General features: G+C 55.0%; 9 protein-coding genes across 9 annotated transcripts; 4 read left to right on the plus strand and 5 right to left on the minus strand.

Annotated features, from left to right (window-relative positions):
* Positions 1–106: 106 nt before the first annotated feature.
* On the minus strand, positions 107–1114 carry J7T54_003296 (uncharacterized protein; the record flags this gene model as incomplete). The annotated part of the gene is made up of 1 exon (XM_051509584.1): positions 107–1114. The coding sequence occupies one exon, from the start codon at positions 1112–1114 to the stop codon at positions 107–109; it is 1008 nt and encodes a 335-aa protein (XP_051359402.1).
* A 320-nt stretch (positions 1115–1434) lies between these two features.
* J7T54_003297 (uncharacterized protein) lies at positions 1435–2243 on the plus strand (the record flags this gene model as incomplete). Its single annotated transcript, XM_051509585.1, has 2 exons — positions 1435–1665; positions 1722–2243. The coding sequence occupies 2 exons, from the start codon at positions 1435–1437 to the stop codon at positions 2241–2243; spliced, it is 753 nt and encodes a 250-aa protein (XP_051359403.1).
* A 432-nt stretch (positions 2244–2675) lies between these two features.
* Positions 2676–5352, minus strand: J7T54_003298 (Spen-like protein; the record flags this gene model as incomplete). The annotated part of the gene is made up of 2 exons (XM_051509586.1): positions 2676–5224; positions 5346–5352. 2 exons carry the CDS (start codon positions 5350–5352, stop codon positions 2676–2678), a joined length of 2556 nt encoding a protein of 851 aa, XP_051359404.1.
* Positions 5353–6305: 953 nt separating this feature from the next.
* On the plus strand, positions 6306–7172 carry J7T54_003299 (putative Proteasome subunit alpha type; the record flags this gene model as incomplete). The annotated part of the gene is made up of 3 exons (XM_051509587.1): positions 6306–6329; positions 6391–6994; positions 7045–7172. The coding sequence occupies 3 exons, from the start codon at positions 6306–6308 to the stop codon at positions 7170–7172; spliced, it is 756 nt and encodes a 251-aa protein (XP_051359405.1).
* A 1797-nt stretch (positions 7173–8969) lies between these two features.
* On the plus strand, positions 8970–10616 carry J7T54_003300 (Pre-mRNA-splicing factor-like protein; the record flags this gene model as incomplete). Its single annotated transcript, XM_051509588.1, has 1 exon — positions 8970–10616. The coding sequence occupies one exon, from the start codon at positions 8970–8972 to the stop codon at positions 10614–10616; it is 1647 nt and encodes a 548-aa protein (XP_051359406.1).
* A 5-nt stretch (positions 10617–10621) lies between these two features.
* Positions 10622–11677, minus strand: J7T54_003301 (6-phosphogluconate dehydrogenase family protein; the record flags this gene model as incomplete). Its single annotated transcript, XM_051509589.1, has 3 exons — positions 10622–11027; positions 11076–11592; positions 11647–11677. The coding sequence occupies 3 exons, from the start codon at positions 11675–11677 to the stop codon at positions 10622–10624; spliced, it is 954 nt and encodes a 317-aa protein (XP_051359407.1).
* An 834-nt stretch (positions 11678–12511) lies between these two features.
* Positions 12512–13414, minus strand: J7T54_003302 (Transcription factor-like protein; the record flags this gene model as incomplete). The annotated part of the gene is made up of 1 exon (XM_051509590.1): positions 12512–13414. One exon carries the CDS (start codon positions 13412–13414, stop codon positions 12512–12514), a length of 903 nt encoding a protein of 300 aa, XP_051359408.1.
* A 3656-nt stretch (positions 13415–17070) lies between these two features.
* Positions 17071–18103, plus strand: J7T54_003303 (uncharacterized protein; the record flags this gene model as incomplete). The annotated part of the gene is made up of 2 exons (XM_051509591.1): positions 17071–17270; positions 17329–18103. The coding sequence occupies 2 exons, from the start codon at positions 17071–17073 to the stop codon at positions 18101–18103; spliced, it is 975 nt and encodes a 324-aa protein (XP_051359409.1).
* A 51-nt stretch (positions 18104–18154) lies between these two features.
* On the minus strand, positions 18155–23275 carry J7T54_003304 (L-ornithine 5-monooxygenase-like protein; the record flags this gene model as incomplete). Its single annotated transcript, XM_051509592.1, has 6 exons — positions 18155–18962; positions 19110–20165; positions 20234–20374; positions 21582–21598; positions 21679–22255; positions 22308–23275. 6 exons carry the CDS (start codon positions 23273–23275, stop codon positions 18155–18157), a joined length of 3567 nt encoding a protein of 1188 aa, XP_051359410.1.
* Between the last annotated feature and the right edge of the window lie 2321 nt (positions 23276–25596).

Raw genomic sequence — 25596 nt, forward strand, 5'->3', positions numbered from 1 at the left:
CGATTGGCTGGTGGGCCCCCCGGCCTGAGCATGAAATACCTTTTGGGGCCCGCCATGTTATGTACAGCAAGAGATATACAAAGCATCACTTTCCATCCTTTACAGTTCATCGTGTGCGAAAGCGGAATCCATCCCAGTCGTCCTCATCCTCGTCCTCGTCGTCCGACTCCTCGTCTTTCCCCACGACGGCCTCGTTCTCTTTGCCGCCCCTTTCGTCCTCGGGTATCGTTGGTTTGGCGCCCTGTAGACTCTCCGCTCGCCTCTTCCGCAAGTCTTCTCTTCTTTCTTTCAATTTGAGGACCTTGGCCTCCAAGTCCTTCATCTCGTCGAATTCCTCTTCCAATGCCCGCTGCGCCTCCTCGCGCTCGTCCTGCAGGTCAATCTCCGGTTTGGACGGTTTGTGTTCCTCGGCAGGCTGGTTCATGAGATCGGCCGCTGACATGGCTGGCGCTGAGATGTTGGCCTCAACGGGGATAGCTGAGGCGGCAATGTCCGCCTCAAACGCTGCCCACTCATCTTCGTCCACTGTATCCTTGTTTCCGTTCTCTGCCTCGCCGTTTTCTTCGGGGAGTATCTGTGCTTGTAGTTCTTTCGACGTAGTAGTGGCCGCCGCTGCTGGGTCGCGGGGCGTAGCGGGTCGACTGGGAATCTGTAGCTCCATGCCTTGACTGGGTGTCCTCGACGAGCGACGGGTCAGCGACGGCGGCGTCCTAGCGGCGGGCTCGTCGAGCGACGGCTTCGATCTTTTGGACATCTGATCGTCCGAGCAAGAGGACGTATCGTCGGCAGAGTGCTTGCGCTTCTTGTGGGAGGTCACGACCTCCATCTCCAGGGTCTTCCCTCCATCGGCTTCTGCGATTGAGTTGGGGCCATCCTCTGAGGGACCTTGCCGCGCTTGTTTTTTAACTTGCTCTTGAGGCGACGTCTCTTTGAGCGCGGCAAGCCGGGACTTGTGGCTTGCGGAGGCGAGATGGGAGTCCCAGAGCGATTCGGTCTTGACGGATTGGCGGCAGAGGGTGCAGAGAAGGGTGTTGGACGGGGTGTACGTTGCGTACGGGTGTGTTATTCGCCGAGCAGCACGTTGCTCTCGGAGAAGTGCACGGGCGTCAGACATTGTGGCGATTCGTCGGGTGCTGACATATGTTTCTTGGCTAGAAGTGGTCGTCGCCAGGAGTTGAGATTTGAGTCTGAAGGTGGGATGACGATGCTGCTAGCTGCTGCCATGTACCATGAGCTACCCTGAACCTTGTGGACTTGCGAACAGGAGCTCAACTTAACCCCACATATATCTCACCAGCTCAGCTCATTCATCCATCTGCAAGGTCGCGGTATCGCGGTATCACACTTACTCCTTGGGCTACTTCATGCTCCCTCAGGGCAGTTGCTGCAATTGACCAACGTAATTGATGATCTCAAGTCGCGCGGACGGTCACAATGGCCGATGAAGAAGACCCTCAGTCCCTAGTGGGCACATTCCCCGAGCCACCATCCTTCTACAAAGACTTCACCCCAGCCAACGTCGCTCGGATCGAGGAGCTGCGCAAAACCGCCGGCCTCAAAGATCTTACCCCCAGATTACCAAATGTACCTGAATATCTCATCAACCTGCAACCTCCTGCTGAACCGGAGGACGGCAAGTGGCGGGTGTTTGGCGATCACTATACTGTGAGTCCCACACGATGCTCGCGTCGATCAAGGCCGCTTGCTAATGTCCATCACAGCTCGAGGACAAGTTACCGACGCTCGAAGAAGTCGGCGCCGTATCTCTACCCCCAACACACCCTTCTCGTCTCCAGTCCTCCCCTTCCTCGTCTCAGGTGGCACAGAATAACCACTACGACCACGCACTCGAGCTCAAGCGACTCACAAAGTCCCTGCTGCTCAACTTCCTTGAGCTCCTCACCACGCTGTCGCAGAACCCAGGCCACGCCAGCGCCAAGATCAGCGACATCAACACGCTCCTTATCAACATACACCACGCGCTGAACGAGTATCGCCCCCATCAGGCGCGAGAGAGCGCTGCCGAGTTGATGCAGGATCACCTCGACACCATTCGTCGCGAAACCACCTCGGTGCGCGAGGGGGTGGATCGTGCCCGTCGCGTACTCGAAGGCCTGGGCAGCCTGACGTTTGCGGAGCGCGAGGCCAGCCAGGCTCCGGTAGATGAGGAGGCAGAGAAGAATCGGCTCAAGCAGCAAGAAGAGCTTACTCTGTGGAACTGTGCGGATGCACTTCTCGCTTGATTACTGGAAAGACTTGACGGATCTTACGTCAAAGGGTTACGGAGTCTCATTATGGCCAAAGACTTAGGTGCCGTTTGCGGTCATTCCGGAGCGCAAAGCTTGTGCCTTCATTTAATACCCAACACGAGGTTAATGTTGGACGAATAGATGGCCTTATAAGTGATGGTTTCGACGGGCACTGCTGGGTCCCGCTACAATCGCGGGTCAAAGCGTTCAAGGCGATGATTATGCCCAAATTACGAAGTGTGAAGACAAGACAGAAAATATAATTTGCAGACCAATATTTGGCCAGTGGATAGCTTCTGAACAAGCACATCAACACAGATTGACGTGTGCCACCCAAATTTCTAGCTACATACCATGTTCACATCATCCGGGCGCTAAACACGCCATTCAACATCTCGACTTGTCGGTGGTATCCTCTCCTAGATACTAGTGCGCCTCATTGCCTTCCATTCGTGACTTCTCGAGTAATTGCCCCAAGAATCCTAAATCATCTCGGCTCTTGGGCTCCCGCTCATAAAGACCCCTGATCACCTCCCATTCCTTCTTCTTCATATCCGCCGCCTGCGGTAGCAAGAACTGCACCGTGGGGCAAGTCATGAACTCTGGTCCAAGTACCTCAAGGGCCACCGCCTGCCCCTGGGCAACAGCCGCCGGGTCATGATGAGGCGGGTGGGGCTGCATGGCAGCGGCCGTCGGGTGGGTTGTACGACTTGTGTAGGGAGGCTGTGGGATAGGTACCGGTGTGGTCGACTGTAAGGGATAGCCGTTGGCTCCCACGGGTGTCGCCGGCGAGAAGCCAGGGCCTTGCGAAACGGAATTGCTTCTCTGGTTGGGAGCAACTGGTGTGCCCGAAGAAGCTGGCTGGGTCTTGTCGCCCAATTTGAGCTCGCCGGGATCGTTTTTCCATACAAACACGCCAAGAAGCAATGGCTCCGTTCTTTCTTTAGGCACAAAATTGTCGTTCAGGTTGTGCAAAAACTCGGGAATGTCGTCTCCTGGCGAAACAGGCACCAAGTACGTGTCGCGGACATTGGCCAGGACCTTCTCGCCCACGACGCCATACCGTTTCTTGTCCAAGAAATATTGTATCATGGCGAAAAACTCAGGGCGCTTGTCATCTGACACGGGAGAGAAACTCACGATGATGACATCGTTGGTTTGGCTCCATCGCTGGTTGCAGAGATACGTATTGGCCTGATCGTGTGATATGCGTCCTGCAACACTAAGGCGTGGATTGATGAGCTTATCCCACGATCCGTGCTTAGCAAAGTCACCGCCAGCAATGTACTTTGCGGTGGCGGAAAAGTTGGCGATCGAGGTCATCGCAAGGGAACCGCGCCAGACGACATCAGGATCCTGTTGCTCCTCGGCAGGTGAATACGGGGGAGAGTCGTTCTCATCCTGGAGCATGCGATCGACGTCTGCATCCTCGCCAGGCGTTGCTTGCGGCACCGGCGCCGAGGGTCGTCGGGCCTGGGACACGGATGGCGATCGGACCTGAGAGAAGACCTTGTTGATATCGAAATTGGGCTGACTGGGCGAGCGTCCATCGGCCGTGGTACCCTCGTCTCGGGACTGTGATCGAGCAAGTGCAGTTGGTCCGTCCTCGGACTTGTCTCCTTCGGCGGGTAGGTTTGGCTTTCTGCCGCCACCGCCCATGGGTGGTAGGGGCACAGGTGTTTCCACCATCGCACTGTTCTCGTCCTCCACGACTTCCTCACCCTTATGTGTACGTCTCACCCTGGGGCCGGAGGCATCTCCCTGGTACAAGATTGATGCCTTGTCCGCCTTGGCTTTCATCTCGGCGTTTTGCTTCTGCAGATCGGCTGAGGCCATCTCGTCACTCGTCATAACAGCCAGTGTAGGCGGAGTGTGGAGGCCATGCAAGAGTCCACGCACGAGTTCAGGATTGTTCTTGAGGTTGAACGTAAGCGACCGCGTCTGCTGGCTATACTCTTTCTGCCCTTTAGCCATGGGATGTGTTTCAAAGACAGCATACTCAATCCGGATGGCAGAGCGTTCGGCCATGCCGTCGACAGTCGAGTTCTCAGCAACCTCAAGTTCGCCGGTCTTCGCCATATCGGTCATCACATGCAACAACGACTTCTTCAAAGCCTTGGCTGGATTTTTGCGAGTCGGTGGAAGCTCGTCGATAGACGGCGCAAGGTCCTTGGGCTCCGTGTACTTGGGCTTGACAGAGGGTAGCGGAGGCTGCGCTGGCTCAGGCGACACGCGCCTGACTTTGGCAGCCTTGTCCTCCGATTCACCGGCATCCTCGCGTGTTTTGCGCTTTCCGCTACTCGCTGCGGCGGCTGTCGTGGCATCTTCCGGTGCGCTGGCTTCGACTGCCGGCGTTTGATCAGGGGTTGCTTCAGTCTTCGGCTCGACCATCGGCTTGGACTCTGCTGGCGTTTCGACAGGTCCGGGTGAGTCGTCGCTGGGCTTCTGAGGCTCAGCCGACGTCTTCGCATCGGTCTTCCTCAGTAGAGGCCCACCCCGGGACTTGCGCTTGCCCGTCTTCTTGTTCTTCTTTTCCTCCTCTTTCTGTCGCTTCTCCTCGGCTATTTTCTCCTCGTGTCGTTTGTGGCGATCTTCCCACGGTTTTTCGCCTCTCTTGATACCCTCCAGAAGTTCTTTGTGATCCTCAGGCTTGCACTGTTCGCACCAGTATTTGTCTGGGATTTCGTCATCGTACACGCTGACGCCCACGCAGATGTTGTGCTGCCAGGCACCGCACCCGTCGCAGGCTACCCAAGACAGATTCGGGTCATCATCTTGCTCGAGTGCGCCACAAACGCAACGAATAAGCTCGTCGCCCTCGTCTTCGGCAGGCGTCTCCTCCTTGCCCTTTAATTTCTTCGATGCTCCGGGCTTCTTATTTTGGCGGCGCTTGGGACCGGCAGCCTGGTCGAGCTCGTCGAGCGGTCGAGTGTGCTGGCCCTTGGTCGCGCGGACGGAGCGCCGTGGCTCAGGTTCTGCGCGAAGAATGTCAGCACCTGCTATTACTTGTCTCGGCTTGCGGGGCATGTCTGAGTTTGCGCAGTGTATGTGTCTTCGCAGGACATGGAACGATTGGAAAGGGAGGTGTTGGCTTACCTGACATGGTGCCTGTTTGCTGTTGTTGACTGTTGTTGGCAATGCTTTGCTCAATGCACGCAGCCGCGTTGTCGCGGGCGGCCGACGGGTACGCGTTCGACTAGCAGTCTCTGTACTGAGTCGGCGTGACGGACTACTGCAGTACGACGGGATACGCTCGTCGTCGAATATATGTCCGTCGCAGTTACAAGCCGACGTAGAGGAAACAGTGCAAAGAGAACGTCACGTCACGAGGTCACGGGCTGTTCCTTGACTACAGCTGGCGCAAACGGCAGAGCTCGAAATGGGGTTTGCGGACTGGATGACAGGAACAAAACAAGCTTTGCGCGTGCCACTGAGCCTGCGCGACTGCTAATGCCGAAGGAAACTATGAGCGCTGGTAACTGAAGGCCCGCGCGAAGTGTCGCGTGTTTTTTTTAAGGGTCTTCAATCTGCGCCCGCGTGACCACTGGGGTATTTCTCGCGTGTGCTGGAAGTTGGAGTCGGACTGAGAGAAGATCCAAGAAACTGATCGTGAGGCGACAAGCATTGGCTAAGAAAGAGTTGCTCCCGAAATGTTGGTGGTGCTGTACGGTAGGGATTTGCGAGGTGCTTGAGGAGAAATGGGAACCAGCTGGTGCGATAGCGAGGAACTGAAGACCTCGATGCGGAGGGCTGGGATGCAAGTGGAACCAATTTATCAGCCACGTTTCTGCCTCTTCAGCCACAGAGTGCCGGTCTAACTGCGGGTAAACTGCCGATGACCTCAGCTTTGACTGTGGCGCCTGCAGTCAGTGCTGGAGCTACGCGGCGGTCGTGCCTGGAGGAGCTTCAACGGGTAGGCAGACCTCCAACCATCACGATCTTCTAACCACATCACAACACTCTCTCGAAGCCACCAAGTAGACTTCGCTTGTGGCGAGAAGTGTCTGAGACTTTATTTCTCATCCTCGAGCACTTTTTTCCTCTCTCACAGCAACCATGTCTCGCCGCTACGATTCACGAGTACGTTTCGAGCACCCCACCTCTACATGCTTGGCCCTGGTATCAGCTCTAACAAGTACAGACCACGATCTTCTCACCAGAGGGTCGACTCTACCAGGTAGAGTACGCTCTTGAGGCCATCTCGCACGCCGGTACCGCCATCGGTATTCTTGCCAAGGATGGCATCGTGCTCGCCGCCGAACGCAAGGTCACCTCCAAGCTCCTCGAGCAGGACACCTCAGCCGAGAAGCTCTACATCCTCAATGACAACATGATCTGCGCCGTCGCAGGTATGACGGCCGACGCCAACATCCTCATCAACTATGCCCGACAGGCAGCGCAGCGTTACCTCCTTACCTACAATGAAGACATCCCCTGCGAGCAGCTCGTAAGGCGACTGTGCGACTTGAAACAAGGCTACACACAGCATGGTGGACTGCGACCATTCGGTGTGTCGTTCATCTACGCTGGCTGGGACCCGCGACGCGAATTCCAGCTGTACCTGAGCAACCCATCGGGCAACTATGGCGGCTGGAAAGCGACAAGTGCAGGTGCGAACAATGCGAGCGCGCAAAGCTTGTTGAAGCAAGATTACAAGGAGGATTGCACACTGAATGAGGCATGCGACATGGCTGTCAAGGTGCTGAGCAAGACGATGGACTCAACCAAGTTGAGCAGCGAGAAGAGTGAGTTCAGCGTCAAATCGACCACAACCTCGAAAGCTAATGTCTCTCAGTCGAGTTCGCCACAGTCGGGCAAACGGACGACGGCAAGATCTACCACAAGCTATGGAGTGCCGAGGCCATCGACGAGCTGTTGGAGAAGAACGATCTTGCTAAGAAGGAGGAGAGTGAGGACAAGTAAAATAGACCGTGTACAACAACAATGGAAACGCGTCATGATCAATGATTTTACAGCTCGTTATACATATTGACTTGCTTGGACGCTCTTGCTTCGATTAACCTCGTGCTTTGAGTTGTCCGTCGATTCGAACCCGGTTACTCCGTCTCCTAATCCTACACCCGTGGTCAGTCATGTTCCACCTGCAATGGCCGCATTTCGTAGCCTACATCAACACCAGCTTCCTCCTCATCTCGCACACGCTGCCACACGGCATTGGCGTCTCCATTCATACCCTCCCTGGTCGGCATGGGGTACGGCTCGCTGCACTTGGCACTGGACAGCTTCGGCCAGTATCTCCTGTAGCTCCAATATGCGACGGACATTCCCAGCGCTGAGCCTACGCATACGTCGTATACATCGTGGCGATAATCTTCGCAACGAGATATGGCGATCATGGCGGCTCCCACCAATGGTGCGAGGAAGATCAGGAATCGTCCCAAATCGCGGCTGCCGGTATGGAAAACGCCCAGTTGACCAGCAAAATACAGTGCCACGAAGCCCAGTCCGGAGAACGAAAAGCTTGAATGTCCGCTCGGGAAGCTGCGCCATCCATCCTGTACAAGGTGCGTGTTGTGTGGCGCCGTGCAGACACTGATGTCCACGGGGACGCTCATCGGCGCGTCACTCGCTGGTACACATCTGGCTATCAAGTCCGGTCTGGGACGGCCAACGGCGTTCTTGAGGATATCGGTGAGGAGCGCAGTAAATGTAATAGAGATGAAAAAGGGGAGATATGTCGCCTCATGTTTGTGCGCAGAAGAGCGAAGTAAGAGGATGTTGATCAAGATGAGCACGCCCAGTGGTATAAAGAGCGCGTAGACAAAGTTCATGACTATGAGTCAGGTTCTTTGAGTTTGTGTATTGTCACCGTCAGTGGGAGGAAAACATACAGACAGGGACGCGTTCATGCTCAGCATGAGGAAATGAGATATTCACATCGTTGATGAAGAACAATCTTTTAAAGGGCGTTACGAGAAGGATTATCTTGAAGCCCGAGTCAACGCGCTGCCTGTGTCATTTTCTCAGGCGGTACATACCAGGATGTACGAGACGACAATCGCAACCAGACCGACATAATCCGGCGCATTAGTTGTCTGTATCTGTGAGTACTTGATCAATCGAGTCGCAGGATATCATACCGTCCAGAAACGAGCTACGCTCGACAGTCGACCCGGCGTCGAGTGATTGCGTCCGGGAGCCATGGCACAAGAACAATGGTTGGCCGAGTCAGGTTAGATAACCGTGATTGTGAAAATGGCTCGTGAGCGCACGTGCGGCGGATTAGACCTGTCTATCAATGACGCGCCAATGCTCCCATGAAGAGTACGTTGGTCGTGAATGAAGACAACAGAAGCCCGAGTCTCGAGACGGCATCCTTGGCAAGGTGATTGGTGGATCGCCGGGACCCTACCGCGACCACCATACGTCTTGTGACTAGTTGCTACAGTTCATATATATCGCAGCTGATTATGGTGATATGCGAATTCAACACCAGCAGCAAAGAGAATTATTTTCTTCATCTTCCAAAGGTTCGTTAATGCTCAGTCAACTGGTCACACCTGGCGACAAGCTTTGGCCGCCGTTTTATACCTGTAGGGTAGCCAAGTCAGACCCGCAGTGACGTTGCTGAGACTGGCGCTACTCCCTAGATTTTGGACTTTCAAAAATACACCGATCACGTCTTAACTCAGAGCTCTTCATGCCCCCGAACGAACGCGCGTCGAACAATCTCCCATGACTACTTGAAACCCCAAGGCCATGCTCAAGTCCACATATCAACGGGCCGATGCCGCGGCACCTGATGCCCTTCCACCAGGCTGGACAGAACACAAAGCTCCAACAGGTCATACCTATTACTATAACGTGTCGACCAAAGAGTCAACCTACAAACGTCCTTCAGCCCAGCCAGAAGCGCCATCGATTGTGCCAACATATGGACGCAACCTGTCCGAACCCAGCGTCGCCAATGCGTACGTGGCGCAATTCAACCCGCCTCTAGCGCAGCAGTCGCATCGCGGCGGCTTTGGCGCAGGCAGAGGAGGCAGGGGTGGGCATGAAGGGCGACCAAAGCCATCGCCGTTTGATAAGCCTGTGAGGAAGGAACCTATCCCTGGCCATGAGCCCTGGATCTTGGTGTACACCAAGTACTCGAGACGCTTCGTGTACAACCCGGCCAAGAAGACGAGCTTCTGGCGCATACCCGAAAAGTTGATGCCGGGCATCCTCGAGTTGGACAAGGAAAGAATACGGAAGAAGAACGAAAATGAGACTCGGCCAAAGAGTGCAGAATCCGAAACAGCTGAACCAGAAGAGGCGACAGTTCAACGGAAAGAGGAGACACCGACGGCTGCGCCCGAGGCGTACGATAGCTCGGAATACGAGGAAGTGGAGATTACTGATGACGAAGACGAGGAGGGCCATGCGTCCAAACGCCAGAGAACAGACGGCGCAGCGCCAGAAGAAGAAGAGGGACCAGTTGAGTTTACAGAGGCGGACATTGCAGCACAGCTTCAAGCCATGGGCACAGAATATGGTCTTGAGCCGGGCGAGTACAACGACGGTAACATGGCTGATTGGCCCGAGGGCGCAGAGGGCGTCGAATTTTCGGAAGAAGACGCCAAGCTACTTTTCAAAGATCTTTTGGACGACTTTAGGATCAATCCATTCAGCCCCTGGGAGAAATTGATGGAGGAAGGCAGGATCATTGAGGATCAGCGATACACGGCTCTGTCTACGACACGAGCTAGAAAAGAATGCTGGGATGAATGGTCACGCGAGAAGATCGCGGCCCAAAAAGAGCAGCGCGCCAAGCAGGAGAAGAAGGAACCGCGCGTCGCATACATGGCCCTCCTCCAGGAGAAAGCCACACCGAAGCTCTACTGGCCAGAATTCAAAAGAAAATACAAAAAGGAGCCGCCGATGAAGGACCTGAACTTATCGGACAAGGACAGGGAGAAGGCGTACCGAGACCTGGTCAACCGCTTGAAGACGTCGCAAGCCACAAGAAAGACGAAGCTGACGACGATGCTCAAGAGTCTGCCTCTGCACGTGCTCAACACCAGGTCCCTCGCGGACGGCTTGCCGACGCAATTGCTAGTCGATCCACGCTACGCGGCCCTGGAGCCTTCGATTAGAGATGGCTTGATTGAAGCCTATGTTCAGGGCCTTCCTCCCCCTCCTGATAATGTCGACGATGCCAAAGCAATCAGCGACGAGCGGGAAAAGCGAGAGAAGCGAACAAAGGCTCTGGAAGAGCGCAACCGCATCATCGACGAGGAGAGGCGGCAGCGCGAGCGGGATATTGCCAGGGGCAAGGCCAGATTACGGGATGGAGAAAGGGATATTGAGATGGCCATGGCCGTGGACAAGACCGGGCTGCGCCGTCAATTGGAGGATGCGGCCTAGGTCGCTCACTGCACGCCATCCCTCTTCTCTACGAAATCCGTCGCAAAATCCAATCCTGCTTCCCGCCGCAACACTCCATACAGACTTGATGAATCCAGAGGTCGTTCTTCTTTCCGCGCCTCCTTTAGGTGTGCCAACACTATCTCGCCAATGTGCAGCTTTGCGCCCACGTCTTCAGCGCACTTGACACCGTGACCGACGTCTTTCACCGCAAGATTCAGATCTGACCATGGTCGTTGCCCAGGTGGTGGGCAGTACGCTCCTAGGGTTAGGCGTTCTGACATGGTGTGCGCGAGAGGTCCAAAGTTCTGTTTGAGGAGCGTGGCGACTGCGTCGCTCGGGAGGGCCGCCTTTTCAGCAAAGACATGTGTCTCGGCTATGAGCTCCATCATGCCAGCTGTCATGAAGTTTCTATCCGGTCGGTCAGCCTTTGTACGTTAGACGGGCAAGGAAACATACCCCGCTGTCTTCAGGAGACTGCTTTGGCGGACATCCTCACCCAGACGGATCACGCCCCTGCCCATCACACCGGTTACATATGGCATGATCGACGCCACATCTGCGTTCGGCCCCGCGATCATGAACAGGAGCTGGGCCTTCTGAGCGACCGGACTGGCACCGAACACGGGCGAGGCAACAAAGGAAGCCCCTCTCTTTTTGAATAGGAGTTCTGCTCTGGCTGAAGAATCGGGGTGGACAGTTGACGTATCCACGACTACTTTGCCGTCAAGACTGCTTTCAGCGCGGAGAATAGCGCTGATTGTAGCCTCTAGAGCAGCATCATCACTTAGGGACATGAAAATGATGTGGGATTGGGCCACGACGTCCGGTACAGATGAGCACGATGTCGCACCGAGCTGGAGCAACGGATCGCCGCGGGACAGCGTGCGGTTAGTGAAGCTGAGAGGCTCCCCCGATGTTGACCGCAGATGTGTCTGGAGGTTCATAGCCATGGGAAGGCCCATGGACCCAAGGCCTGAGGCAGAATCGTGAGCAGTTTTTGATGGGCTAGTGAGAGCAGTGGACATACCTATCCAGCCAATTTTGGGCGCGGTCATCATGTGCTGGTATCTTTTGGTGACAGCGACATCGTCAGGGTCCTTACGAGTCTAGCATTTTTTGTCTTACTCGCACTACCGTGACTTTGAGGAAGTGGGGAGGGCAGTTCGAGTTTAGCGTTGGCGGGGTAGTAAGGCATTACGCAGGTACCCACGAGTCACGGGTAAATTGCAATCAATAATGGCGTGACCAATAGCCAGAGTTTTGAATCGTTCGCCATCGCACGTCATTTTGAATGCTCCAGTCCAGTCCAGAGAACATTGAGAACAGCGGAACCGATTGAACTCGGTGAAGTGTGTTGGGATGTCACTGTAAGTGACGAAAGAACTGCCCCGCGCCCCGATTTAAGTTAGGACCGGAAGCCCAGGACTATGCGATTACTTCATGAGGCTGAGGTCGTGCCTGTAAGATACAATACTAAAACTCAATTTGTTGCTTTCGCACCTTTACAGCCAAGCCACCACCAAACCACTTACTGAGATATAGAATGTATTGGTTCAGATTCAAGCTTGACGACCCACAATTCAAGTTGGCGCTACGAAAAAGGGTCCTTTGGGTATTAACTGGCGGTCATGACATAGGAGTGATACCACCCCTTCCTTTTATGGTTCATTCACTAGTGTCGAACTCGAATAAATCAAGACAAAAACAACTTGCTTGCCATTACGTATCGACAGCAAGTAACGTGCGCCCAACGCCAAACTTGCTAGATCCGCCATGCCATTCCTCGTGGGCGGGACTATTTGACATCCCCATCATAATCCATTGCTCGTTAATCATACATGTATCTTGTCGCGTCTTGTCATGATGTTCTCACACCATTGGCTAGAAAACAGCTACTCATACGCGATCGATGGTCCAGCGTGACTTGAGGCAGAACCGCAGCCTGGGCTAGGGCGGAAACCAATGCCAGAAGAAGAACGCGGACCAAGGCTAGAGCCCGGTATACAGCCAGATCCTGAAAGAGCGGTAGAAACCGAGCCAGCAGGGGAAGATGCGCTGAGCGCCAGGCCGGAAGCGGCATGCTTGATATACTCGTCGATGTGGCCGCACCCGCAGCCGGCATGCTCCAGGACCATGGACTTGAGCTGCAAAGTTTCCTCTTTCAGATGGGCAATCTCGTCCGCAAGCACGCGGTTCGCTGCGCGGGCGCACTCCTCCTTGTCCTTGAGCTTGCCGACTGACTCCCTCTTGCGTTCACGAAACTTGGCGGCGGCAACACGGTTCCGCGCTCGGAGATGGCTCTTGTCGCTACCGTGGTCAGAACTATCATCGGACTGCTTAGTGCTGTCTTTCCGTGAAGGAGTTTTTGACGCCTTTCGTACTTTTGCCGGAGAAGATTTCGTGTCGGCGGACGACTTTGCCCGGCTACGCCTGGGACGGCCACGCTTCTTGGGGGGCTGTGGTTGCGGCTGGTCCACATTCTTTGGTTCGATTGAATCGGCTGTAGATTGTGCGCTGTTGATGCCGTTGCCGCTCTCCGTCACCGATGGAGAGATGGCTAATGGAGATTTCGATTCCGGGTAACTTGGTTGCCCTTGGAGGTGGAGCATGGCTGGGTAGGGTGTTGGCTCGCTCTGCGGCATGAAGTCCATTGGAACCCCGGTTGAATGGAAGGGATCGGTGAACATGGTATCCGGGGAAGCATCGAATGGTAAGATACCGTCGTTGACTTCCATATTCGTGCCAAGAGGTTGATAGTCTGTCAATGGGTACGTGTATGCTGCTGTGGTCTCCATTACGGAGAGGATGTATGAGGGAGTATGTCGCGATCGAAATGTGAATCTGTCGAGTGAAGAGGTGCAATGGCTGTAGACATGTGACAAGGGGTAAAATGCTTGCTTTTGCTTCTCGGATAAGGTGTGTTAATTTGGTGAGGTTCGATTGTATTTTTGGCAGTGATCTCAATTGGAAGATTTATCAGGGGCCGAACGAGACAAATATATAAGAATAGATGGCTGTGATATGACAAAACCACCTGCAGGACAGCATACATCCACTTCTTGGGATGTCGATAACGAATTTTGGTAGGCACTCTATTTTACTGTCACAGATCGGCGGTTGAATACTCTGACCGTTAGACAGCTGGAGGCAACTGAGGACTAGATGAGGTGCCAACTGTGCTACGCACCAATCAGTAAGCCCGGACGGTCGCTGGATATGCTCCAGTCAAGTCCCTCCATCAGACGGCAGGGAGAATAGCGCTAACGGGAGAGTGACAGCAGATGCGGAGCTAAACTTTCGGCGCCGCGGCTCCAGTCGCTGTGCTCATGCGTGCCATTGCATCAGCCAGCTGCGCGGAGGAGGAGACGCAGGAGGTTTATCTCTGGAGGGGCTGGGCGTGGCGTTGAGTGACAACATGAAGCTGCGCAAACATTGTTTCCTACCACACTGGGTGTCTTAAGTCCCAACTCAATTCGCATGGCATGGTGCGATATTGACAGATCGTGGCGTCCTGTAGGTTGTGGTATACTGACTGTAGTACTGTACCATCCTAGTAATTAAGCGTGATCATTGGTCCATTAGACTGATATGGAAAGATCTACGTGGTTACACCACCTCTCCAAAGTCTACAGCCCCGCGGCAGAGAGCAGCATTTTAAAAATCGGAACACTGTGATGAATTGGCGTATCACAATGGACCTGATGATGTTTGTTCTTCACTCGCACACCCGGGGCTTGGACGTTTTGCTCCGCAATACGCTGCTTAGTCCCACCGGTGGCGATTTTGATGCCGTGCCTGGAGTGCCACAAGGCGCGCGCACGCATTCTGCTCATTGGCGAAAAATGTGTGTGCGGATGGGTTTTATCTGCAGCCAACTACATACTGTAGAGGGCGTAGGCCAAAGTTGCCGCGGAGATGATACTGATTAGTCCATCGAGGAAACAAGAACCTTTCTCACCCAAGTCTATGTGCGTAGGTCCGTACGTGCATACTGTGAAGGGACCCGCAGCCATTTGTGCTCTACTAATATTCTGGCATGCGATTGGTTGTTGACCTCCCACCGTTTGTTGACCTCCCGTCCCGCCTCCGGAGACTCAACTGCTGGAATACTGCATGTTCACAATGCTGAATTGCTGATCCAAGAATCGCATTGTCACATCATCTACTTAGTAATCTGGCGCAACGCCCCGCGCATGAGATCATGAGCGCAAAAAAGCCTCCGCCATCAAACGAGTCTACTTCATCCCGAGATCATTTGCGTTCTTGAGTATAAGTTTTTGAGATAAGCACTTTTATCTGACACTACTAACCCCCAGTGCCTGGAACCTGTGCGCGGGCGACGCTATGCATGCCTATGAGGCTGTGACAGGCCCCGCTCAGGTCCTTTCTTGAACACCCTGCTTGCCAAGTCTAGCCAGCCACCAGTGATAGGCACTTGCCGCGCCGGAGAGGGCTCCGGCGGTTCTGAATGGCTGATTCCATGGACGCCAGCCATGGACAGAGTACCTACAGTCGCATCCACGCACCACGAGGTTCACCAATGTCACCACCAGATTTATGACGGTGAGAAATCACCAAGCAGACATTGAAAGAGGAAAAATGCAGCCATTTTGAAAACATGAAATCACAGAATTTAGCTCAAATGAACGCGTCAGCACAATTTCTGGAATTTTGAAATCCTACGCATCACTTACGGCGAATCCGACTGACTAATGTAAATTTACCAATCTGCACAACTTGTGAGATGAAGTGGAAAAATACTAACGTGTCTTCTCAGGGCATGCTGTATTGGCCGAAGCGCTTGGCTGACGACACCCGCATCGAGAGATTGTCCTCTTGGACCAGTCTCGAGATTCTCTTGAGTACATATTCTTGACCTCTAGGGCCCACTGGTGCAGGGCGCTTGGATGGAAGCCTAGCGAAGACTCCTATGGGCCGTACCGCCCTCTGAATCATGCCGCGCTGTATTACCAAATTGCACTATACAAACGTGCTGATGGTAAGGCAAATATTGATGTTGATGGAAGCTGCTTGAGTATAAGTGGAAAGTCCTGCCTCTCGACGAGGCTTTGTTCTCGACGTATGTGGAGGATTTGGTCACCCACGACCTTTCGGCACCAGTGAATCTTGTTGTGCGACAGTCCGAATATGGCACTGTCACTGCGAGGAATGTTGCTCGCTGGATCCGCTTGCAATGTATTACAAACCGACGGCAAGCTGCGATCCGGCACGGGTGGACGTCACTCTGGAAGAGGGGGGACTTGGGGGCATGAAGGACGTGGGATCTCTCGGAGGCCAATGTACTCCTCATGATTGTGACTTCTTCCCAGAACCCAGTCTCTGTCGCCAGTGAGCGCGGGTGCATGGTCATCTCCGCAATGATGCTGCATCGTACCCCCCAGACTCTCGTACATTGGTCATCGCGAGCAGTCGAGGACTCCATACGTTCTGCGCTACCGTAAAGAGAGACGGACTGCGTAAGTGAACGGGGTATCACGTCCGGACAATCATGTAGTATTCGGATTGGCGCATTGAGTGAAATGTCCAGGCAGCCAGGATCAAACATTTGCCCCTGTCTACATGAACGTTGCGTGGGACTCCAATGGGGGGCAAAACGGGACTGATACGGTGCCAACGTTGGCCATTCGACATTAACCATGCGTGTACGTATTCTCCTTTCGTGAACCTTCAGGCTCCCACCGTTCCAGCCCAGAGTGAAGCCTCAATAGGAGACGCATTCCCTTTGTCCCGCAAGTCCACCAACCCTCACACCCAGCATCGGTGACCCAACATGAGATAAAAGTCCTAGAAATTGCTTGTCCAGCTTGCTGGCATGGAATTCTTTCGCTCAAGATCCCGCGAGCTCGAGACCTGGGCCGAAACCCTTCGACTGTCCTCGGCGCTTCAGCAGTGGGTGTGTAGTCCATTCCCCCCCTTTTGTCATGCGCTCTACTTGTGTGGAAGCTAATTTGACTTTCAACAGCCTAGTAGAATGTGAGCAGTCAATTTCGAGATCAAGTCCAATTTCGACTGGATGCTACCTACCGTTCGTCATGAGGCACCGAAGCACAGCATCCCGCCCACCCTGTCAGTTTCGATTCGCAGAGAAGTTGCACTCGACGTTTCCTTCAGATGCCTCGCTCGCAGATAAACGATTATCAACTATGAGCCGGCATCCTATCGACGACGAATTATACCGGATCCCCTAAAAAGTAACAGCGGAAGACTGAAGTCGTCGGCAAGTCGCCTGCCAGTGGGGTGTCAGAATAAAGCAGTTGCCCTCCACACGCGTGCAGTCACCTGCTGACCGTTAAAATCTGTCCACTGGTTTCCCGCGGACAGATGTGGAGTTTTCCGAGATAGAGTCCCTTCGAAGTGCCAACATCGAAGATTGTGTCACCGCGATTTCAGTTGACCACAACCACGGCTCGAATTCTAGCCTCCGTGAACAATGTCTCTGCGCACACTCACACGCATTTCAGCCTCATCTGTCGCGCGAACAGTCCAACGATGCACCTTTGCGACAACCTCGCCCGCCGAGGCCCCCCTCCAGAAACGCGCCGTCGTCGGCAGTTTTCTGTTCCGTCGACATGAGGATGGCAGGCTGAGAGTTGCTCTCTTCAAGAGAAGCGACAAGGTGAATACATATCAGTGAGCTCCCGACGGCCCTTTATCTCAAATCTCATAGACAAGCTAACGGGCGCCAAAGGCACAAGTACGCGGCCATCTCTGGGGGAGTGGAGGCGGAGGACGAGTCCACGCTGAGTGCAGCGTTACGGGAACTGCATGAAGAGACAAAACTCTCCGAGGCCTCGCTGCATTATCTCTGCCACGGGCAGCCGTATTCTTTTGTCGACAACAAATTCAACTACGAGTGGAGCGTGCATCCATTCGCCTTTCAGTGGCCATCATTGAGCACGGAGCCTCTGACTTTGGGCTGGGAGCATGAGGGCCACGCATGGTTCGAGCCCTCGGAGGTGCCTGAGTCCGAGGTGGCGGCTGGCGTCGTGGAATCATTGCGTCGCGTCTGGCCAGAGGGCGACCTGGGGAGGATCGGGGTGCTTACCAGATACTGTCTAGGAGAGGCGGCGGGAAAGCAGACGGGCGAGGACGCGCGACGCGATCCCCACGAAGCTTTCACCGCCTTTCGCGAGACGGTCGGGGAGATTACAAGCTCTGACTCGGCGCAGTGGCGACGCTATGTGCGACTGGCTGCATGGCATATCTGGAACCACGCGGACCGCAGCGTAAAGGCGCCGCTGCTGACGAGGCTGCTCCCGGGTCTGGAGCTGATAGAAACGTTGCTGGAGCCGCAGCGCGTGGAACTTGCGCCGCAGTTTGAGAAGCTAGCAGCCATGGCACTGGAGAACGTGCAGCCGCAGAAGGAGATGGTGGGCCAGGGCGCGATGAGTGAGGAAGACATTCAGTACTTGACGAAAGAGGCGGATCGCTTCTTCTCAGGACTGTGGCCCACGCCTGAGTAGTGTGCAGGTTGTATGTATTACTATTACTATCGACAACGGTGGTCCGGTCCATCATCGAGGGAATTGTTGACCTCCGAAAGACCAGTCGTGCTCCATCCACGACAGCACGTCATCCTGCAAGGACACAACGTCCCCTCCAGCCACGTGGGCAGACATATCTGGTGTGTCCCACGTCGTGTTCTGAATGAGGTGCTGCTCAAAAGCCTGCTCGATCTCCATGGCTGTTTGCGCCCCTCTGCGCTTCGCCATGAGCATGTGCAGCTCTCTCAGCGCGTTGGCGCAGTTCAGGCCGTAGGTATTGCCCGTCTGCGCCTCCCGATCGAAGAGCTCCACGGCAAAGTCCACCTCGCGCGCCGTGTTGTGATCCTCATTCCCCAGCAGGCTCTGCAGCATGAAGCACAGGACTGCGCTGAACACAAAGTGGAGGCCGGCGTGGAGGAGTCGTCGCGGTCGGTGCAGTGTTGCAATGTGACGGGCCAGGCGCATGTTGCGGAGGGCAGCGGCTATGCAGGACTCCCACTGCGGTGCGTGCGAGGGACTCTGTGAACCATTGTTGGAGAGTGCGGATCGCACGGCTTTGAGGAGGGCCGGACGATGGATCATGATGACCAAGTCGTTGGCGTGCATGTGCAGGGCGCAAGTGGCAGGGTCGTTGCTGACGCCTTCAGGGTTGAGGTGAAGGCTCGCAGGAATTTTTTGGTGCCACTGCTCGAGGAGAAATGTCGCCTTGTCCCGGATGGAAGCTGAGGTGTCCGCATTTTCGCGCGTGGCAGCAATGCGATAGAGATGGCAGGTGATGTAGTCCGAAATCCGCGCAAGCTCGACGTTGGCATGCAGTCCGGCTGACGGAGGCATGTTCCTACTTCATGTGAGCCTGCGAGTGGCATGTATTTGGTATAAAGATGGAACTTACTGCGAGTCAGCTGGCAAAGGCAGCATCAAAGCTTCGTCCTGGATAGCTGTGGGACGCCCAAGGAGACAGCTCACCCATCTATCCAGAACGTACAATGTCCAGAAAATTCGTTTCCCTCTCTCGTCAACATTGCCTCTGTGAGCGCCAGCGCCAAAGGCCACACGGGAGGCGACACCAATGTACACATACGCCGCTTCCACTCGATCCGACTCGAGCAAGTAGTACGCCATCATGGTAAGAACAGACACTTCACCCATTGAGCAGCGAGTCACATCGAGGGGATTTCCCAGCAGTGTCGTTGCTCGCGCAAAGAAGGGCTCGCTCCTGTCATGCGAGAATCCAGACGCGGATGGCTTTGTCGAGGCAATGCGGCATGCCAGTGCCAGTCCCGTCTGGTAGAAGGCTAGCCGACGAGCGCTCCTCGTGTCTGTCTCCACGTTGCCGCTGGACGTGGGTATCGACGGCATGGAGGTGAGATTACCAAACCAATACAGCCCACCACTGGGCGATGCCTGCTCATCTGCGCCGTCTTGTAGGAAAGAGCGCAAGACGGACAGCATGATACGGGTCGTGTTGGGCGGTGGAAGCCACAAGGGATTGGCTTCAGGCGCCGGTAATGGGCGCGAGTCGGCGGTCTGGCACTGCCCTATAGTTGAAGGTACGGTGCTGGCTTCTCCCAGGGGTAGCAGCCCTCTCAAGAAGGACTTGAGCTCCTCTGTGAAAGCCTTCTCGCCCGTCTCGCCGTGGAAACGGGGAGTGCCGACTCCATCGTGCAACAGATGACCTTCAATCGCAAACGGTGAAGCTGGCTCCTCTTCGGTGGTCCCCGTGGTCTCCGTCTGTACGGGGCTGAGAGGCTGGTGACCGTACGCACCGGTCCGCGATGCGGGAGAAGACCCCCTAGTCATTGGTGTAAGGGAACCGGCTTGAGAGCCGAGTAGTTCCCTGCGCTTCTCAGCATCGGGAATGATGTCTTTGAATGCTCTTTCGTATGCTTCCACGCGATGACGAAGATCTTCGAGCTCAGCCTTGGAGACGGATACTTTGGGTGAGACCACTGGGTACACGCATTCACGGGATGCAGGTGCGCATTGTGTGCAGGGCTGATCACCCGAGCATTTTGTCCGTCTGAGGTTGCAGCTGTTGCATCTGTCCTGTTGATCAGCCATGGTGCACAGCTACGATAAGAGGGCGCGGGCAGCCTGGTCTAGACGTACGCTGTGGCGACACGCTTTCGGTGCTCGGGGGGAACCTTATGTCGTCTGGGGTTGACAGGCAGTCGTTGCGAGGACTTGCCCGAGTCCTTGTGGGAGGGCTGCATGGTGTCGTCTGCTGTTGCGTAATGTCGTTGATCGCCACTAACCAGTGGTCAGATGTGCGGCAGCAGAATATCTTGGTGCGAAGTGTGCAAGACCGAGATGAGTTCCCGAGTATCAAAAAGACAAGATACAACCAAGCGCTCATTGTGGTAGCCTTGTGGTTCCGCAGGGCCAGCCAGCTATGTATGTGCGATCTCATCAAAGGACACCCCAGTCTTGTTGACGATGAGCTCACAGCTCAGGTACCGGCTTAATCCCCCCACGACTGGATCTGAATCCATCTTCGTCATGACCTGCATGGAGACCACGACGACTTCCAGCCGAAAGAGAGCGACGGACCCTGTCGACAAAGGAACCATTGTGGAAGCGTCGTTACCCCTGGGCCGAGGGACAAGGGGGTATCATGGGTCAAGCAGTGAGGCTCCGGGCGGTTCAAGCTGATTGCAGAGAGGCAAACAGGCAATCGCGCGTACTTTGTAAGCCTAATTTCTTCAGCCTATGCTTGAAGCAAAGAAGAACGTGGGCCCCTGCTGGGGGATGATGAGGTCCTTGGTCTTGGCGCAGCGCCCACACCCGGGTCGGTCCCTTTGGGCTTAGCGGATGCCCGCAGGCACCCCCGCATGCCGCCTGTTGTGCTACGAACTTTCAACTGTCCACGTACGCGTCGTCGCGGCTTCGTCACGGTCTTGCGTCCTCTCTCCTGCAGGCAGGTCTACCCTACATGTCTGGGCGCCTCATGTTGTTTCATTGTGTCAGGATCGAATCCATTTGGGGGTGCCTGGATAGAGGGCCAACTGCTGCTCATCTCGTCGGAACACGTTGCACAGCGTCAACAACCTCCCTAATTATGGGGAGCTGATCCGCTGGCGATTCATATGCGCTCATGATCAGCGAACATGGCTTGAAAGTTGAAAGTGAAGGTGTCGTTGCCGCGACGCTCTCACCACCAGCACGATCGCAAACGATATACATGCTTTTCAATTCTCCGTCTGGTGTTGACTCACTCCAGTCTGCAACTGCAGGGTTCCGACACGATCATAAGGTATCCGTAGCTCTTGTGTTTTAGACGCCATGGCCTCATTGTACACACGAGCTAATGCCCTGACCAAGACCTTTTGAAATCGCGACAGCCAGGGCCTCGGACCATCTCTCCTCCATATCTTCACAACATCCAGCCCCTTCCAATCATGGCTTGTGTGCAAAGATAGAATCCACAATTTCGGCAGAACGCGTCGCAAGAACTGACAATAGGGTATCCGACAGCTAATAAGATAACGTTGTCAGCATTACGCGTGTCCCACGGGGTGCTCATCCGAGCGGGCGAATCAAGGGCCAAGACTTACTCCATGCGTTCCTTCACAACAACCCTGCAACCAGACACCAGACCCGTCCGCGACAGTCCCGGGGAGGAACTTGACCTGGTAGTCGCGGCCGACAGCAATTGTTCGCTCGCCATCCTCCGTGTCCACGTTCCAGCCTGCGATGCCCTTGCGGTACTCGACATTGCTGGGCAGCGCCTTGGGCAGCAGATCCCACGCGCCGCGCAGCATGTCGACGTGCGCACCCCTCTTGTAGCCCGTCGCGGCGATCACGAGGTCAGCCTCGAAATGCTCCTCGACACCGACAAAGCCTTCTGGGGTGATTTCCTCGAGACTCTGGACATGCAGGTCGACCCGGCCATCCGCGAGAGGCTCGATGCTGCGAATCTGCCGCCCACCGAGGATCCGATGCGGCCAGACCTTGTCGTCTCGTCCTAGCTCACGGCGCTGCTCATACTGGCGCTCGTATAGGTCCTCGATAAGCTCGAGGCGGACCACGCCATAGTTGGTGCCGCGCGCTTCGGCCAACAAGTTGTTACGGTGCTTGGCTGAACGGGGAAATATGTCTTCAATATACTCGGGATTGAAGACGCAATTGACGCTGTCGGTTAGCTGGATCTCTAAAGGACAAAAGGGGTGCCTCCACTGCTTACAATGGTGAGTCGTCACTTGGACGCAGAAACTCCTGCCTCATGAGCAGCCGTGTGTGCGAGTTGGGAAACTTGTTCTGCAGGTCCCTGAAGATCTCGGCCGCGCTTTGCCCAGCACCAACGACGGCCACGCGGTACGGGGCGTTGGGGTTGCTGAGGATTTGTTTCACGACGTTGGCGTATTGTGACGAGTGAATCACGCGTGGGTGCTTCTGAGGAAAGCTCTTGGGCAGAGACGGCGCACCGCCGGTCGCAAACACCACGTTCCTCCCGCGGAATGAGCACACTTGGCCTGTCTCGACATTGCGAGACTGGACTGTGAAATTCTTGACGCTCTTGGCCCCCGAGTCTGGCGAGACGGAGATGACCTCATTGCTGTACCGCACCACTTGTTCAAAGAAAGAGGCGGCCCAGCGCATGTAGTCCTCGTACTCGGCACGCGCCGGTAGGAACGTGCCCAAGTTTGTGAAATCGACCAGACGGCCTTGACGGTGGAGATAATTCATAAACGTGAATTCTGAACGGGGATCCCTCATTGTAGCGAGGTCCTTGACGAACGAGATCTGCATCTTGGCGCCAGGCAGGAGCATGCCCGTGTGCCAGGCAAACGTAGACTGCTTCTCTATGAACAGAACGCGAGGCGCGGTGCCATCTGGCCGAAGCTGTTTGCCCGCAGCAATGGAGTCGTGGAGGGCCACGGCAATGGCGAGGCTCGCAGGCCCAAACCCGACGCAGATGAGGTCATGCTCGCTCTCAGGGTCGGTGTCGATCAGGTGTGGCGACCTCTCGCGGTACTGAGGTTTCCCGTCAGAACCTTGGCTCACGGGCGTTGAGAGACGGGTGCTTGAAGCTCCACTAGCACCATTGGCGTGGGCATCGTGGGCGGTGCTGTCGCCATTCGTGTAAGAGCCGCTCATGGCGCGGTAGTCCATGCTATCGCTGTCAAAGGTGTCCTCAGCATGTGGTGACATGTTTTGTTCAGGTAGCTTGTCCAAATCGCTGGATGCTATCCCTCGAGACCGCGTGTATATATATTTACACAGAGGTATTGCTTCAACGCGTGTAAACGATGGCGTCAATGACGGGATAGTGGGGGTGCTATTCCTTGTGCGTGGGTGGTGCCAATTCTGGGAGTCGGGACTGAGACAGTGCTAGCCTTACTAAGGCCGATCAACAAGAGCCCGTCGATTTGAGACTGATGCGTACGTGAGAAAGTTGGTAGGATCTGGAGAAGTGTGAGATTCCTGGGGATGGCGCTTCTAATATTCTTCAGAGACTGGACTGAGAAGTGTTAGACCCATTGGTTCACAGGGGGTGAATTATAGTGCAAGACTCCGTCATGTACCAAAAGTACTTATACGTACCTTGGTATAATAAACCTCCACAGCCTTCCCGCTCTAGCAATTTGACCCGTTACGACATGAGGCACACCGTAGCAGCGTCCTTTGGTTCCTTCTGCCGCACGTCCCCTGGTCATGCAGATTCTAGTCTGGCCCGGTCCCTTGCGCCATTATGAGACTGGAGAAATGCGAGGCAGAGGCGGCACAATTGCAGCCTGTACGTAATGGGGGGAAGTCCATGTTGAGCCATTAGTGGACAGCCACCTGCTCAGTGTGCCGAAGGTAAACCCTAGTGCAGTTCCGCAAATGCCCGTCACTGGTTGCTTCAGGGTCTCAAGGTACCCGCCCCGGCAGTGGTGAGAATGAGTTGAGGCAAATGACGATCCCCACAGTCGACTCAGATGCCGATACGTAGTGGCCAGTCGGCAGTCTATAAATGCTTGTGCTTCCCCGTGTCGGCTAAGAAACATTCACTACCAACTAACCTCACAAATCTCAGGGGCTCAAGCGACTCTAAAATCAGAAAGCTGCTCGACCTCGCTGCGCTCGCATTACACCGTGCAGTAGCCCCGGCCTCGTGGCCATGTCGAGCCGAGATGGCTACTTAGTCTTGCAGATCCCATGTCCACTTGCCGTGTGCACCCAAATCTAATGTTGATCTGATAAGATGGTGTCAGCAATTAGAAGAAACCCCACTGTAGTTTGCAGAAGCATCGGCTGTTCAGCTGCCCCGATCTCGCAAATCCTATACACCAATGCAGGAGAAGTAGGGTCAGACCTAGCTCGTCTCATTTCACCATCGGACTTCACAAGCCACCAGCGTCACTGCGAAGCCGCCACCAACCAGCGGCCACCCACGCACATCAGCAGCTGTTGTACAACCAAGTCCTTGACGTAGGAGGCCCTGGCAACGAAGAGCTGATCTGCCGATTCAATGCAGGGCTTGACGATGTGGTTCGATACTTGAGGCATTTTCCTGATTGATTAGATGATCTGATAAGATAAATTTTGCTCTGCAGTGGGGTATGGACAGGGGGTCTTTGTCCGCTCCTCGTCTGACCCTCGTCTTCATTCGCTCCTGCCCACCTTCTAGATCTGTATCGGGTCCATTGACTCCAGTCGCTGCTCTTCGCGGGAGGTGCTCTACCTTTGCCCCTGCCGCCTTTGTTTCGTCCTTCTCGGGGTCCCACTGCACGAGAAAAATTTGCGTCCCGTATGACCCCGTCAAGGTCTGCTGGATCATGACTCCATCGTGCACATGGCGCGAGAAACGGAGCCGCTCTAATCAACCGCCGATGCTCGGCATGCCAATAATACAGACACTGAATCCATCACCAGTCCTACCGGGGAATGGAAATCGCAGCGTCGGAGAGCTTGCGCGCACACGGGAAAGCATGATGCCGCAAATCTCTTCATGACGTTAAAGCAGCAGCTACTACTTTAAGACAGCACGAGAAAGTACCCGTTGGGGCCACCGTTAGGGGCCAATTTCTCACTTCCAGCCTGCAACGCCAACAGTGGTCCCTTGGGGGGCATGGCGCGCAGCCTCCCCCACACATCGTGGGCATCTCTTGAGCTGAGAGGAGGGCGCTTCGCTCTCCACCAGAGTAGCTTCCATGCCCATGCCCGATATACGCTGCATCGCTGCCCTGAACAGACGTAAAATACCCGCCGTCTCCAGACGCCGGCGTGAACGCTACAGGTGCTGCCAGGCTGGACCACCAAGCTGTTTGTTGGGTCTTTAGGGTGAAGGACTGCCTGTGACTACGTAGCTTCGATCCGGTACCCAGAGTCCCAGACCGACGTGGTATGGCCGCGCTTGGCGGGTGCTCCGTCGACACAGCATTTACAGTCTTTTGCTCCCCTCGCGATGCCACGAATGTCCGCTTTCTCACTGAAAGAGGTGACAGCCGGATCTGAACATTGACACGGACGCGACTACTATTTGCATT

This window comes from Emericellopsis cladophorae (genome assembly GCF_022114955.1).
Source record: "Emericellopsis cladophorae strain MUM 19.33 chromosome Unknown NODE_65_length_118322_cov_117_509586, whole genome shotgun sequence".
In the NCBI taxonomy this organism is placed as follows: Eukaryota; Fungi; Ascomycota; class Sordariomycetes; order Hypocreales; family Bionectriaceae; genus Emericellopsis; species Emericellopsis cladophorae.